Source organism: Carassius gibelio, chromosome B13, assembly GCF_023724105.1.
Source record: "Carassius gibelio isolate Cgi1373 ecotype wild population from Czech Republic chromosome B13, carGib1.2-hapl.c, whole genome shotgun sequence".
Lineage (NCBI taxonomy): Eukaryota > Metazoa > Chordata > Actinopteri > Cypriniformes > Cyprinidae > Carassius > Carassius gibelio.
The window spans coordinates 19,107,920-19,123,021 of NC_068408.1; the positions used below are offsets into that span (position 1 = coordinate 19,107,920).

Below are 15,102 nucleotides of genomic sequence, written 5' to 3' on the forward strand. Positions count from 1 at the left end.
CAACCACGATACACTGAGTTCTTACACTCTTTTTCTAAGAAGCATTAAAGGTCCACATAATGGACTAATATAATGTTTGAAACCTGTAGCAGGCTTGCATCATATGAGTAAATCTGTTTGTAAAAATATAGCGGAGTACATTTATCTGTTTGTGCATGTAATAATGAATGACTGTCACACCTGTTGTTTTAAATGGCTGTTTGTTTGTTTGTTTGTTTGTATTTTAAAGATGGTAAAATGATTACAAATAATATAATAAGAGGAATAATTCAAATAGATGTATAACTTTATATGACTGATTGTTGTTTTACCAATAATTGACGTTTGTATTTTTGTTAGCAGGACTGTTGACCAGATATGCTTGTGAAAAAAAATTAACCAAGGCTTTGTCTGATTATGTTCATCATCATAACTACATATATCAAGACTATAAAAACTGCGATTAAACATCTGCTTGGGTATTTTAGAATGCAACTACATGCATGAAATTGAGCTTGTGTAGCTGGAAGCATCAGCATTTATGTACTTGCATACATTATATTTTGGGCCTTATTATCCAGAGACAATGGAGCAAAAGTTGTCAAAGCTGAATTTTGCTTGGTTAGAGCAAAGTAGAACTAGTTTTCCAGGGAGGGATTCCAATGTGTTTATAGAGTAACATTACTATTTGAGATTGGTATTGTACCTGTGAAGAACAATGTTCAAGCACAGTGAAACTTTGCCAGTGCCCTTTATCCGGCTAAATATTGAATATTTTATGAATATGAGCTGGGGGTTTGTAAAATCAACATTTTAATGATTCCGCTTACTGTCAAACATGTGTCAAAGAACAACAACCGACCAATGGTGGTGCCAGTCCAGCACATAATACAAAATATGACAAAATCATTTAGAACCATAAAGCCATCTTCATTTACATTAAACAACAGTAACATTTTTAGGCCTACATTTCTTATAGTCTTTTTTTGTAAGAGCAGATGTGATTTTTTTTATTTCCTAGCTTCTGGTGTCAGTAGCTGTACACTAAGTTAAGCTGCTTGTGTTGCAAACTGGTATTTGTTAAAATATTCATTTATTACTGTCATCATAAACACACTGGTTTGTAGCGCAATTATTTCCTTATACTTGCTATTAAACCTATCAGTTTATGAATCCAAAGTCTAGCACATTCACAGGAAATATCTTATATTCACATAAAAAGGGGGATGAATATGAAAATCAACTCTGATGCGTTTTAACAAACCTTGTACACAACCAAGTCGTATGTATATTTCCATAATATATTTAGTGAGGTGAATCTGTAACATTTTCTGTGAAGCTTGCTTTAACTTGTCCAAATCCATAGTTCACTCCAAATGCTCATTACGAGTCGACTCTGACATGTTCGAATCAGACTTAACTCCAATTCGTGAAAGAATTATTCAAACCGGTTTTGCGAAAGAATTCACCCTATTTATTAAAAAGATCCGACTCCAAAGAACGATTCGCTCACGTTCATACATCATCGCAGCAGTCAGTCGCGTCGCGTGCTCGGACTGAGTGTGTAGCCTTTGTCACTTCTCGACGTCGAGAGAGAAAATCTCGCGTTGCTGGCAGCGTTCTCTCTCCACCTCCGCCAACACACACACACACACACACCATTTACCATCACCTCTCTCTTCCTTCTCTCCACCTCCTCCTTTCTCTCTCTCTCTTACCCTTTGAGTGAGCGAGAGATCTCCCAAACCCGAGCGAGGCGCTCCCGGAGACCCAGAGAGGCGATATCCTCGTGAAGCGCAACATGGCTACAATTGTAACCTCCACCAGGTTTACAGACGAAAACCAGCTGTACGAAGAGCTCGGAAAGTAAGCGACCGCACCGCTGCGTTACACTCACTCTCTCTTCACTGCATTGTGTGTCATCGTGTTGCCTGTGCCTCGTTCAGTGTGTTTGACAGCAGCCTTCACACACAGAGGCGGATCGCTTGTGCATATCAAAATCCAGCGCAGCCCGCTCACGGAAAGCCCGATTGAGTCGATTTGAGCAGTTCGATGTGATTATTAAGCCTCGGCGTTCCCAAAGCTCGTTTCTTTGTTTATCTTTAGACGCGTTTCCTAACATCGTGCTCGCGCGCTACAGGGTGCTCTCGGATCCTGTGTGTCGTCGTGATGCGAGATGCGGTACTTTATCGACACTTTATTTGACATTCGTCAGAAAGGAAAATACTTCGGTCTGAGACGGTCGGCTTTGTCATTTGCGTCCTCGTTTTGAATGCACACCCAAACTTTAACAGCATTTAGTAGCATCGATCAGAGATCACTGAAGACTGCTGCCTCGCGCAGCCTGATAGTACGGTTTGCTGCAGACTTGTGTAACGATAGTTACGGGAAATGCTGCTGTTTTGGGCATCATATATCGCACCGTCATTAGGCGGTCAGTTACGTTTGTTGACAGTTGTTGTCCAGCCGCCAAAAACAACGTGAAAATGAAGGAAGTGAATTGGCGTTGCCCGAACCATGCACGAATCGTTCTGTTGAGTCGGATCGGTTTGATGAACCAGTTGAACCTGTACACAAAACGGTCTGAACGATTCTTCGCGAATCGAATTGAATCTCTTTAAGTGGAGTTTAGAGTCAACAGCTCGTGCGAATTACTGTAATAGCCGAGATGTCACAAATAAAACATACAGGAAATGTTTTCGACTCGATTGTAGGACAGTTTTACAAATACACATGCAAGAGGTGGCTTTAATAAATAGCAGTAATAGTTCTTAGTAAACAAACATCATACAGTACATAAAACTTTATTTTTTTATTTTAAAAAGCCAATATATTTCCATGACATTATTGAAACATTATATAATATGTTTTTCTATAACTGTTCATATTAAAATGATCAGTTGTTGACTAGCCTCCGAAAAAAAAAAATCAACACAAATATGAAAGTGAATTAGCACAGAATAATGTCAATTGTTTTAATGAACTTGAACTATTTATAAAACCTGTACACAAAGCCCATAAGATTTGTTCATGAATTGTATTGAATCTGTTTGAGTGGTTTATGAGTCAACTGATCATCTTACTGAGCCAAACTGATGAATAGATGGAAAGCTGGGATGTACTTTGCATGCAAATTGCTTTAATAGCCGATTAGCAGGGATCTTAGAAAGTAAACAAACTGGAAATGTTTACAATTATACTGTATGACAGTTTTTTTTTTAAAAATGTCAGAAATGTTGGAGTGCAAGTCCCACTGAATCACTTTTTGAACCTGTTCTTTTACACAAACTTAGAAAAAAATGATCAGTTGAAATGATTCAGATTTCCCATCAGATTTCTGAGTGTTATATACTGTATCACACCACCATTAGTTGTTAGGTACTTTTCGTTGACAGTAGTTGAACATCTGACAAAAACATTGACAAGCAATGAATAAACCAGTAATGTAATACAATAGTAAATGTCTTTGTGCTGTTTTGTTTGTCTAATGTAGAATTTAGCATTTAACTTGATGATGTGGCACATTACTGTTAATAAAGCTGCTGATTGATTTTTTTATTATTATCTTTTTATTATTATTTTTATTATTATTTTTTGAATACCAAGCCTGACATGCATCACGGTAATTGGTCTGCTGAGAAATCACATTTGTTTCCGTAAACAGAAAAACTAAATTTACATGCCTGTACATGCTATCCGATCAGACATGTTGGACGCGGGGCCTGGGCTACCTGTTTTTCTGAACTAAAGGGGTGCTCAAACTGACAGTGCTTTTGAGTGACGGCAACTGAGAGCAAAGTGACTACGCTGAACAGAGCTTAGTAAAAAAAAAAATTAAAAAGACCAATGACTCCACAGCTTCCCACGATTTAGTGACATGTCAGTGTGAATGCACCGTAATTGGTAAGGGTTTAACTGGTTAGCATGTATTACTTAGTCCCTGCTGTTAGATACCATACCTACTCCATTCTGCTGCCAAACAGCATCCTTGTCTATTCAAAAGTAGCTGTGTGCTCAGAATACATTTTTTCAGCTAGCATTTAAATAGTAAATATTTCAGTACAGTGTAGTAGATGTTTTAGCAGTGCCCGCATCATTTCCAGAGAGCTCTTAAAAGCCTGAAATGGACATATTTATCTTCCTTGTTTGCTGCCTTTCACGTCACCGCTCATAATAGTTGACCATAAGCAAAGATGGCATTTTTGCAAGTATGTTTTTTGTGTAAATCATTTGCAGGGGCTTTAATTATCTTACACATCACATGTCCTTATTGAGCAGTCATTAGGCTGTAATTAATCATTTTTTTAAGATTCTTGCATTACAATGCAGTGCAGAACAATGACAGTTTGTAGCACATTTAATGCAGAATTTTTAGTGCCAGGGAAGTATTGCATTTTTTCCCCCTGATTTTCCATCTGATAGAGTGCAACGGTGGGATTCTGCAAGTAAAAAAACGTTTTCTCCGTAGTGTAATTGATTTTGAATGATCTTATAAACCAACCAAGCTACGTGGTTGTTAATCAATAAAATATAATAAATATATATCCATTACATATAATAAATCAACACCTTTTAATCAAAAGTTATGCGTTTATCATTTTTAATTTGATTGTCATTCGCAGTGTGATTCAGCTTATATATGGATGTTTTTGTTCGTAGCTTAAAATCCTAATCAGACTTTCGGAAAATCCCTCTGGGAAATGTCAAAACTTTATGTCCGGAACCAGTGCTGCTGCAATGTGGATGGACACTCTTGCATTTGCTTAACATTACGATCATGGAATGTTTTTGGATTTCAGGCTTGCTTGATTGTGTTATTATTGTCATGCATTATGGTTTCTTTCAAACAGGGGTGCCTTTTCTATTGTTCGGCGATGTGTAAAGAAATCAACCGGCCAGGAATATGCTGCTAAGATCATCAACACAAAAAAGCTGTCAGCACGAGGTAAGACTTTGCTTTGCTCCCTGGCTGTTGTCTTCATAGTATGTTCATAAATCTTCATCCTCAATAAACTAAAGTCTCTCTCTTTGATCTAATCAGATCTGCATTATTTGTGATGTAGCACACTATCAGACCTGGTCACATACAGTATGACCAATTCCCACGTTTTGAACGGTATAAACTGCTCCGAGCACATTCTAATTTTTAGTATCTTAACCTACCACAAATGCTTAACAGGAAGCACATGGATATAATGATATTATTCTATCCATTCTGCATCAAGCTGACTCAACAATATCAAATGGGTAACGGCTAATGCAGTGAACCTGTTGATGCTACCACTTTCATTCATTCTTTCTCAGTTGAGTCACTAATCACTGTCAGTATCATCTGTTGATGAAGATGGTCAGGATATACGAGCCCCAGTTCTGTTTCTGCTCCAATGCAAACAACAGCAAGCACTGGATCTATTTCGGGGAACGGACACTTTGTGTACCTGTCCTCTTATGGGATGAGTCTTGGGTTGAATGAAATGAAATGGATTTAATTAAATGACTCTTTTGGATTGTCAGCTAGACATGGGCATGATTACTCCGAGGTGGCAGCGAAGACTGAGCTTGATAACACATTAATTGCATTAACTTTGTATGAACTTTTCACACAGACTGAAATCCATTAACAAATATATGCACATAGAGCTTTGTTTTAGTGACTTGTTGCGGTGACAATTTGGGTGGATGTTGTGTTGTAATGTAAGAGCAGTTCCCTTCGCCCTTTATTAGTGTTTGAGGTGAGAGCTGGAGAAATGATTGTACTGTCTGTAGACCTTCAAGCTGAATTACAACAGATCCTGTTCTCATTGTGTGTGTATGTGTGTGCTACGGTCCCCATGGATGGCCAGTAAACAACAGATTTATTTTCGAAGATCCTTGGACAAAAAACATCAGGTAATTAGATCAGCATAGTTTGGCGACTCTCTTAAGCTTCCTTAAAAGAAACTTGGCAACTGTATTTCTTCAAACTCTTCATCATGCTGGCTGGCACTGCATTGAAAAGCAACAGTGCTATTCATCCGGTGAAGCCCACACAAGTGCCAAAGCCCCCTCCTGCGAAATCTCCCCATTCCCTTGGCCTTAATCAAAGCCCAGAGAGATCTCTTGACATGCCAACCTGTTAACAGACACATACGCCATTATCATCTATGAGTCATCTTTCAAAGGCCAGGATAGTCTGCAATTTCTCGGTCAAACTTTGTTTATACCTTATATTATGTAGAGTACAGCAGTACACTCTTGTATGTTAGGAGTGCTGCAGTGCAGTCTAATGGTGGTTGTTTAATGGTAGTGCTCCAAGTGGCTTATTAGATTCTCATTTGTTTGTTCTCATAAGTGTAGTTTAAGATTTCATTTCAGTTTCACATTAACTTGAACTTCAATTTATTTAGTACAATTTTGTATAACATTTAAATTAGTCCAATGAAATGTAAAGGTAAGTGCCCTGAGGATAAACAATGTAAACTTATCTCTGATGTCACATACCTCCCCATCTTCTTTTGCTTTGACACATGTGAAATGTCATGAACTAAGCAGTACTTTTACTGCAGCAATTGAGGTTATTTTCTATTCACACTAAAAGATTTGTAATAGATTTTAAGTATAAATTACCATGAGTTAAATGTAACTTTAGATTAATGAATGGTCTATGTTCTAATGCATTCCATGATCTCTAATGCATTGAAGTACATTCAAGCTAAGGCACTTTAATTGGATAGAGGCAGATCTGAATGCAAGTTTGCAGATGATTGTATGAATGGGACAGGTTTAAGTGGAGTAAATGACTGGAGAACTCCTGCAGACGTCACTAGACAGAAGTCTGTTTTTTCACCGGAACATTTTGGTTAAAAATGACAAGGTCAATACATTTGTAAAAATTGCATTGATGTAAATACAGTAGATACAGTAAATCATTTACTAGAAGATAAATAAAATACATTTAGAAAATAGAGTAAATTTTCATTTCGTGCGGACTTTAATTTAATCTTAATATCAAGTGTTACTGTATTTTATTACATTATTATTATTATTATTAAAATAGTAGACATCAATTTTTGTTTCAAACTAAGGACGCTGTATTTTAAACCTGACCTTTAATAACGTATATATAGGGTCACTTTAACATTGACATCCTTTATAATTATATAATTTAAATGCTTTTAATCTCAAATAATGTTAATTTTAGTTGTACATGATAAATCTGAATATGGTATACTGAAGCAACTAATGGACATGTAATGTTAACAGAATTTTAACAGATTTTCACTATTTTTAAGAAAAAAATAGTTCGTACCCTCTCTGATGTAAACGTATCCCTACACAGTTCTGTGGTTTGACTGAACATACTGTACAGTACTAATGATAGTGTGCATGCTTGTAGCATGTGTGTGTGATGGTGGTCAGTGGTGTGATCCAGGGCAGTGTGGAGCCTGTGGCTGAGACGCAGGCATTGCGAGCATGCAGTGGTGATGTCAGGAGCGCGTGAAACACTGCTGAATAATTGAGGTGCACAGCCTGCCTTCGCTCTAAATGGAAAAAGAGGCTAGGACCTTCACTACTTTCTGCCTCTCCACATCTCTCTCGCTCTCTCTGACCTCCCTCAGATCAGCAGCAGTATCGTGGCCTTGCTGTATTATCATGGCCCTGGAATGATTCCTTGCTGCTTGCTGGAGGGCGACTGGCAGAGGCCTGATAAACGTAACAGCACTGCTGTGGTGAATCTTTAATGGGACAAACTGTGAATTTTTAATGAACCCCAGCCAAATGGTGAGTGTGCACATAAATGGGAAGATTGTGTATTGGGACACGTTTAAAGGAAAGGAACTACTGTGTACATGTTTATGATCTCTGTGTACCAGTGAGGGCCAGAGGTGTGAAAAGGAAGGAGAGATGGTTGTGTACTCGTAAGTTGTTTTGTATTTTTGTGCGTGTGTGTGTGTGCACGTACTTGTAAGTTAAGCCTGTATACATGTGTTTGGTTTGTATATAATGTCTTTAGATTCTCTTTGGATCACACTCCAATTATGCAGGATAACGCCATTATCAGGTATTACATTAAAGCAAAAGTAGGACATACCAAATGCTAAGAAATTAACATATTAATTGATCAATGCCAACAATTATTTTATCACATGTTAACGCTGTTTTTATTATTATGAAAGTCCATTGTTCTCAGGCTCTGAGACACATACAAACAAATCATTGGTCACAGGAGGGGATGCTCTCGATCAGATTATTTAGGCAAAGCATTAACATTCCCAAGGCACTGTCCACTGTTATTTTTACAGAAAAGAATGCAACGAGCTCGTAATCATGACTTTATAAGTTGTAAATGGGAAGTTTCCGATAGCACGTGAAGACTGCAGAGAATCGCTCTCGCTCAACACAGTTCAGTGCATCGTTTTACCTTTCTGGTTTATTATTTGGAGTCATATGAGATGCAGTAACACACGTCCCTCTAACAATACATTGCTTTACAAATCTATCGATTTTGCCATTCAGAAATATGCAGCCAATCATGCAGCATGTATCAGAAGATCTGCGCACCGGCGTGGGTAGTGCTCACACTCACTGAACTATATATAACTGAACTGCACTCTTGCCCACCTCTTCCAACCGAGCCAGGGAGCGATCACACTACTCAAACAAACCAGGCTTTGGAGGTCAAACGCGCTCCGGCACGGTTAAGAATTCCTAGTGTGAGCGCAGCCCTAATTATTCTCCTGCATCATTAGAGTCTCTATCCACACATCAAGTGTTGTCCCGCGCCGCACACTGCTGCGATGGGTCCTGCGATCGTGCAGGTCTCTAATAGGAACGCGCCTGTTAAAATGTTATGACTGAGGCTCTGGACTATGAGCATAACATGTTTTTCTATAACAAACTATAAAATATTTTCTCAATGTTCTGGCAGTGACAAATGGCTTGTTTTATATTTAATTTAATTACATCAATGATATAAGTTGAGATTTAGGCTACAATAAATATTTTAACTGTTTCTATGTAAAAGGAATACTGCAGTAAAAAGCCCCTTATTTGTTTAAAGTGTTTGCAAACCAAATGGTATTACACTTTTGTTCATATAGCAGTAGGCCTACTTTTAAATGAAAAAAGGGCACAATACACTACTTTTGAATGGATTATTAGTTTTGTGCATAATAATGTGATTAATTGCCATTTATCACAGACAATAATGCGATTTTAAAAAATGAATCATTGCCCAGCACTAGTAAAAGCAGTAAATGTTAAAATTCAAAACAACTGTTTTCTATTTCAATATATTTGAAAACCTAATTTATGCTAGTGATGCAAAGCTGAATTTTCGGCAGTAGAGCTTTGAATCAGTGTATTACCAATCTCCTGTCACACCCTTCTCAGATGCCTGGAGTTCTACTTTGATGGTGTCACCATGTTTCCTGTGACCTTAGATGAACCCATAGCTAATATTTAATTACAGTTGTCCAGAAAGGGATATTTGAAAGCAAAGCTGTTTTAACGATTAATTGTGAATTTTCCCAGTATTTGCTCAGTATCACTTGTTCCAGCCTTAATTAAACAGCATTTCTGATCCCGAGTGTTAAGTTCATCAGTGTTCAAATAGTCACAATGTTTGTATACCTTGACCATGTGTAGACCGATTATAAGGAATGTTGTATTCAAACATTGCGTGAATGGCAAACATTGTTAATTTATTACTTGAGTGTAAATTTGGCATTTATTTAAATAAAAAATAATAAGGAAGGCATCAAGACAAATATAATGGTAGTTGCAGTTCATTCTTTGGGAGTATTTTTATGGTATGTTCAGACCATAGAGCACTGATGAAAATGGAAAAAAAAAAACTCAGGGTTGAGGAAATGTTTGGCTTGGTTTGATTTAGAAAAATATTGGATTGGATCATTTGGATGACCGTTAATTGTATAGTATGGCATGGAGAATCATCTTGCAGTAAACCTCTTGTGGTTTCTCTTAGGTTTCTTTACAGCTAAGAGCATATGGAAGCCATTATTACACTACCCTGAAGTTTGATGTCTTTCTCAAAAGAAAACCACGCATGCTTTCTCAAAAACAAAAGACTTCACTTCTAAAAGTCAATTTCCTATTTAATTAGTTGGGGATAAAAATATGCAAAAAAAAAAAATGTTTTTCTGAGTTAAGTTTCCTAGATGAGGTCAATAAATGTAACATTTTCAAGTTTGTAGTTCTAGTTTAATAGGTGCTGGGAATATTTGCAGAACATTAACATCTTTTTATGCTTTTATGAGACTCTCCTGCTGATTTTAATGAGGTTTCGAGGAATTTTGGTGCCAACTAACAATAGTTTGTATAGATTTTCATTTAAGTGGCTGAGTTCCAGCATGAGGGATTTTTAAGATGATGGATTAACATCTACCACCGACGACGAGTAATGAGCCACTTGTACGTATAACACAATAAATATCAACACAAAAGCCCAGCTCCCTTTTTCCCATAACCAGAACACAAGCCTGTCATGCTATTTACACCGCAGGCTCTGTTCATTTCAAATGAGCGTTGCTCTGTGTTTTGAAAGGACATAATGTATTCTGTGATATGCATATGACCGTACCATGTGGCGCACTGTACAAACATTGACACAGATAAACACCATTATTCAGGTGGCTGACTCATTGTTTGCAAGGCCCTAAATAATTTATTCATATTCCATTGTGTAGAGGGGGCGCTGAAAGAGATATGATCGGGAGAATATGAATATATATATATATATATATATATATATATATTGCATACATTGTTTCCGTTAGCAAGTGGGAGAATATATATATATATATATATATATATATATATATATATATATATATAAAATGACTGACAATCTGTATCAGCTGGCTGACGATGCAATAATATAGAAAGCTGTCAAACTTTACATTTTTGATGTTGTAGTCCCAAAATGATTTCGTCATTTGCTATTTTGGCCAGTTTTGGCCATAGTTCATTTATCTAGAATTCAACAGAAATAAGAAAATGTAAATTTGAAGGGCTACAGCAATTCTACAGTGAATCAATTAGCAAACACTTGACCCTGACAGAACTGAAAGAGAAGTGTTTTCACATCAAGGTCATCCATTACTCTCACTCTGTCATGCAGTGCTCATAGGGATTTGTCCTACCTGCTTTGTTTTAACTGCTGGGAATCTGCAGGCGTCTAAAGCACGTAACGGGATAATCCATGCACGGATCGGGGGGAGATGTAGTGACACCCCGGATCAACAGATGGTCTGGTGCGGGACTCACGGCTTAAGCTCACACTCTTACACACAAGCACGTCAGCGCACAAACCCGGCACCCTCCACTTTACACCGAGCAGCTACGCTTATCATTTTTTCCTAGAAAGAGTTGAGCTGAGGGGCTATGAGTTTGCATACATTGTTTCCGTTAGCAAGTGTTTGGATATCTAAGGTTTTAAACTTGGCTATCTAATGAGAAAATAGCTGCCGAGAGCCATTGAAATGATTGATGTGGCACTGGGATGTTTTTCTCTCCTTTTGGAATACAAGTGTTATTAGAAATTAGTTTGATTACATAATTTCCAGTTGGAGTGTTTGCTTTTATGGTAGCTTGTTATAAACCACACATACATTCCCTTTCTTAAAAATTCGATTCGTATCTTGTAGCTGAGTTTGTTTTTTTTTTCCTCTTTTCTGTGGGTGTATGGATGGCAGAGTGTGTGGTGGTGGTGGTGACAGTGGTGTTCATGTTAGTGGTTGGACAGCTCTCGTGATGTGCCTTTCCACAAAAGCATGCAATTGAACTTTGAAATTAATCAAAGGAAAAAGTTTTGAACTTGAAACACTTGTATAAGCATGATGTTCAAGAGCAGTCATAATTGACTAGTCATGTGGCTATCTGGATTTTTATGTTCAAGTTGTGATGTAACAGAAGTAGGAACAGATGTTTTCTTCCATATGGTGACGTACGTATGAGTGAAACATTATTTAAAATGTGAAGTGAAGGGGACTTGGGTCTGTCTGTTTGTTGTTGATTGGATGGGGCCGGATCTAAATGTGAGATTGAAATCAATTGTGAAAAAAACAATTGATTGAGGTTTAAGTGAACTAAATGACTAGAGAAGTCAGATATGCGTCACCAGAGGGTTGTTTCACTGGAAAACTGAGTTATGACGTTTTGGTCAAAAAAGGAACATGAATGGTTTAAATCATTCACAATAATATGCATTCAGAAAATATATAGGTTTTTTATTTCATGCTGACTTTTAAATATATTATCCTAAACCATCTTAAATGGGTCATATAATGTGATTTCAATTTTTCCTTTCTCTTTGAAGTGTTGCAAGCTCTCGGTGCATAACGAAGAACTGTAAAGTTGTAAAGACTAAAGTCTCAAATCCAAAGAGATATTCTTTATCAAAGTTAAGACTCTGCCAAACCCCCCATGAAATGTCTCATTCAAACACACCCCACGTCTACGTCACTGTGTGGAAATATTTGCTTAATGTTGCCCTAATGTTCACGCAAAGAAAGAGGAAAAAAGAAAAAAGTGACGTGACCTACAGCCAAGCATTTAACCTATCCAAAGTGCACACACACACACACAGCAGTGAACACACACCCGGAGCAGTGGGCAGCCATTTATGCTGCGGCGCCCGGGGAGCAGTTGGGGGTTCAGTGCCTTGCTCAAGGGCACCTCAGTCATGGTATTTCCGGCCTGAGACTTGAACCCACAACCCTAGGGTTAGGAGTCAAACTCTAACCACTAGGCCACAACTTAAAGAAAGAAGTGGTTTGGGTAAACACAGTTAGTGTTGAAGCAGCCATGTCAGGGAGATGCTGTGTGTATCTAGGAGAAAGCAAATGCACTTTATTTGTCCTTTCCGAAAGTAGATGCATTTAGGAATCTTTAAGATTACTTACAACAGAACAGCATCGCATTTAATGGACGACCGTTTCGTGAACCCAGGAGAGGAGGTCATTCTGACTTTGCTACGACAATCTGGTGCTTCCGAATTTTTCTGTTGTCCTCATTGTAAGTCGCTTTGGATAAAAGTGTCTGATAAATGACTAAATGAATGAATAAAATACACAAAATAATGATCTTTAAGAGCATCATATGACCCCTTTAATATACAGAGAAGACTATAAGTCCAGGCTTCCCTGAAGCACAAAACCATAATGCATTATTTTGTGATTAGTTCTCCAAAAAAAAGTAGACCTTTAGATTATACATCATTAGGGGAATGCTGTTCTCAGCAGGCGATTAAAAGTTCGACAGCAATTATCTTGAAGCCATTTATTATTGTAGAAGGTGGTGTATTTGTTTGACAAACTGTGCTTTAATGTCTGTAGTGATGCTGTATTAAAGGGGATGAATTTGGAGACACAAGCTCTCTGAGTGTTTACCATGCTGACAGTCTAACAACATGCTAAAGCATAACATGCTGTAAGACTCGGCACGCTCCGATCTCTCAGAGAAGCTATAAAACATTAAAGCTTAAACAAAAACTAGATGACCTCACTATAATCAGATGGTCAGTTGATGGACATCTAGTCTGAGTGAAAGAGTTTGCTGTACCTCTGAATGCTATGAAAGCTTGCAGACTTATTTTGCTCAGGTAATTATTGAATCCTCTCTAGGGGCCGGCATCCTTCGACCTTAACCTGAAGTTAACAATTCTGCCCTTACACAACACCAGGACTTGATCACCCCGCTGATACACATCCATTTTAGACTTACTGAGCTGAGAGAAGCACGCAGGCTTGGCTCTTTTAGCTTGGCTCATGCCAAGTTAGTAGCGAGTCTGTCCTTTTCTTTTATGCTGAGAAGTTTAAGATCCTTTGCCTCTTCTCCCCATGTACTTTATTAATGTGCTGCAGATCAAAGACTCCCTGTCTAACTGATTGAATCAAAAGTAGGATCTGCCGGTGTATTTCTGCAGCATTACTGTCGTCGCTGAAGCACCAGCAGACATGGAAAATGAGACATGGAAAACTCATACTGAGTTTTGATCAGTATGAGATTATGATTATTAGGAAATATATTACCATGATCACTAGGCTACACTAATCATTGTTCAAAAAGACTCCATATTTTTTGTTAATTTGGCCTTTAAATATTTCTGTCACCACAAACCTGTATTAATTTATTTCTTCTGTACTGTCTGTCTGTACTGTTCCATACAATAAAATTGAGTTATCCGATGTCAAGATTGTCAACTTACCTTCAATTATAAACTATGGTGAACAGTATCTTTAATGGTCTTGTTTTAACTTTTAATACTGTACAGCGAGAAATATGGACCAGTTTTATGGTGCTTTAATAATGCTTTATGGAGCTTGGTGGTCCCTGATGACTGTACACTTCTGGAGCAGCGTGAACATTCTTCAAAATATATTTTATGTTCCACTGAAGAAAGAAAGTCATACAAGTTTTGAACAACATGAATGTGATTGAATATCTATTTCGGGGTGAACGGTTTTGCAGCCAGCCATGCATATTGCTGTTCTACAGAATAGCTGATAAAGCTGTGAATTTTTTTTTTTTTTTACTTATTTGTGAAGTGGTAAGCAAACATGTGATGCTAGTGGCTATTGTAACAACCACAATGTGTTTATCTGACTGGATCTTTGTTTGCTCATCAGTAGAAAAAGATCTCAGAAATACATCGCGTTCCTTTACTTTGAATTTCATCGTAGTTTAACGACTTGTAACACATCTGTCAAACAAGATATGTGTCTTAGTGTGTGCGGAGCTGTGTTAACCGCTGACTGCACCCAGTCCTGCAACATCCCTGACGCAGGGATCGTCTCTGATGAGACACGACTTGCTCCCATAAACATACACACACTTATAAAATAAGATGGCTAGTAGATTTTGGTATATGTGATTTTCCATACATATATCTGCCATCGATAGTCAAAATGTGAAATATTACAGAGAGTGAGTGCTTAGTCACTATTAACAATTGTTTGTCTGTTCACAATCTTTGTTTGACATCATTCAGTTATTTTCAAGTAGACCGTAGTCCTCAAGAGCACACAACCTGTTTGACTTTTCCAATAGCTGTAGAAAAAGTGCCACGCACACCTTCTGAGACAGATTGAATGATAGAGAGAAGTGGAGGAAAGCATATGG

General features: G+C 37.7%; 1 protein-coding gene across 17 annotated transcripts in view; it reads left to right on the plus strand.

The window, feature by feature from the left end:
* The first annotated feature begins 1,595 nt into the window (after positions 1–1,595).
* The window catches only part of LOC127969939 (calcium/calmodulin-dependent protein kinase type II subunit gamma), a 57,930-nt gene continuing 44,423 nt past the window's right edge, over positions 1,596–15,102 (plus strand). For 10 of the 17 annotated variants that reach the window (XM_052572104.1, XM_052572105.1, XM_052572098.1 and 7 more), the window contains exons 1-2: positions 1,597–1,845; positions 4,830–4,924. In XM_052572104.1, coding sequence (XP_052428064.1) covers positions 1,781–1,845; positions 4,830–4,924 — 160 coding nt within the window. In that variant the 5' untranslated portion in view covers positions 1,597–1,780. Of the gene's footprint in view, positions 1,846–4,829; positions 4,925–15,102 lie in introns of all 17 variants that reach the window. The other 7 variants (XM_052572110.1, XM_052572111.1, XM_052572106.1 and 4 more) reach the window with 2 other exon arrangements.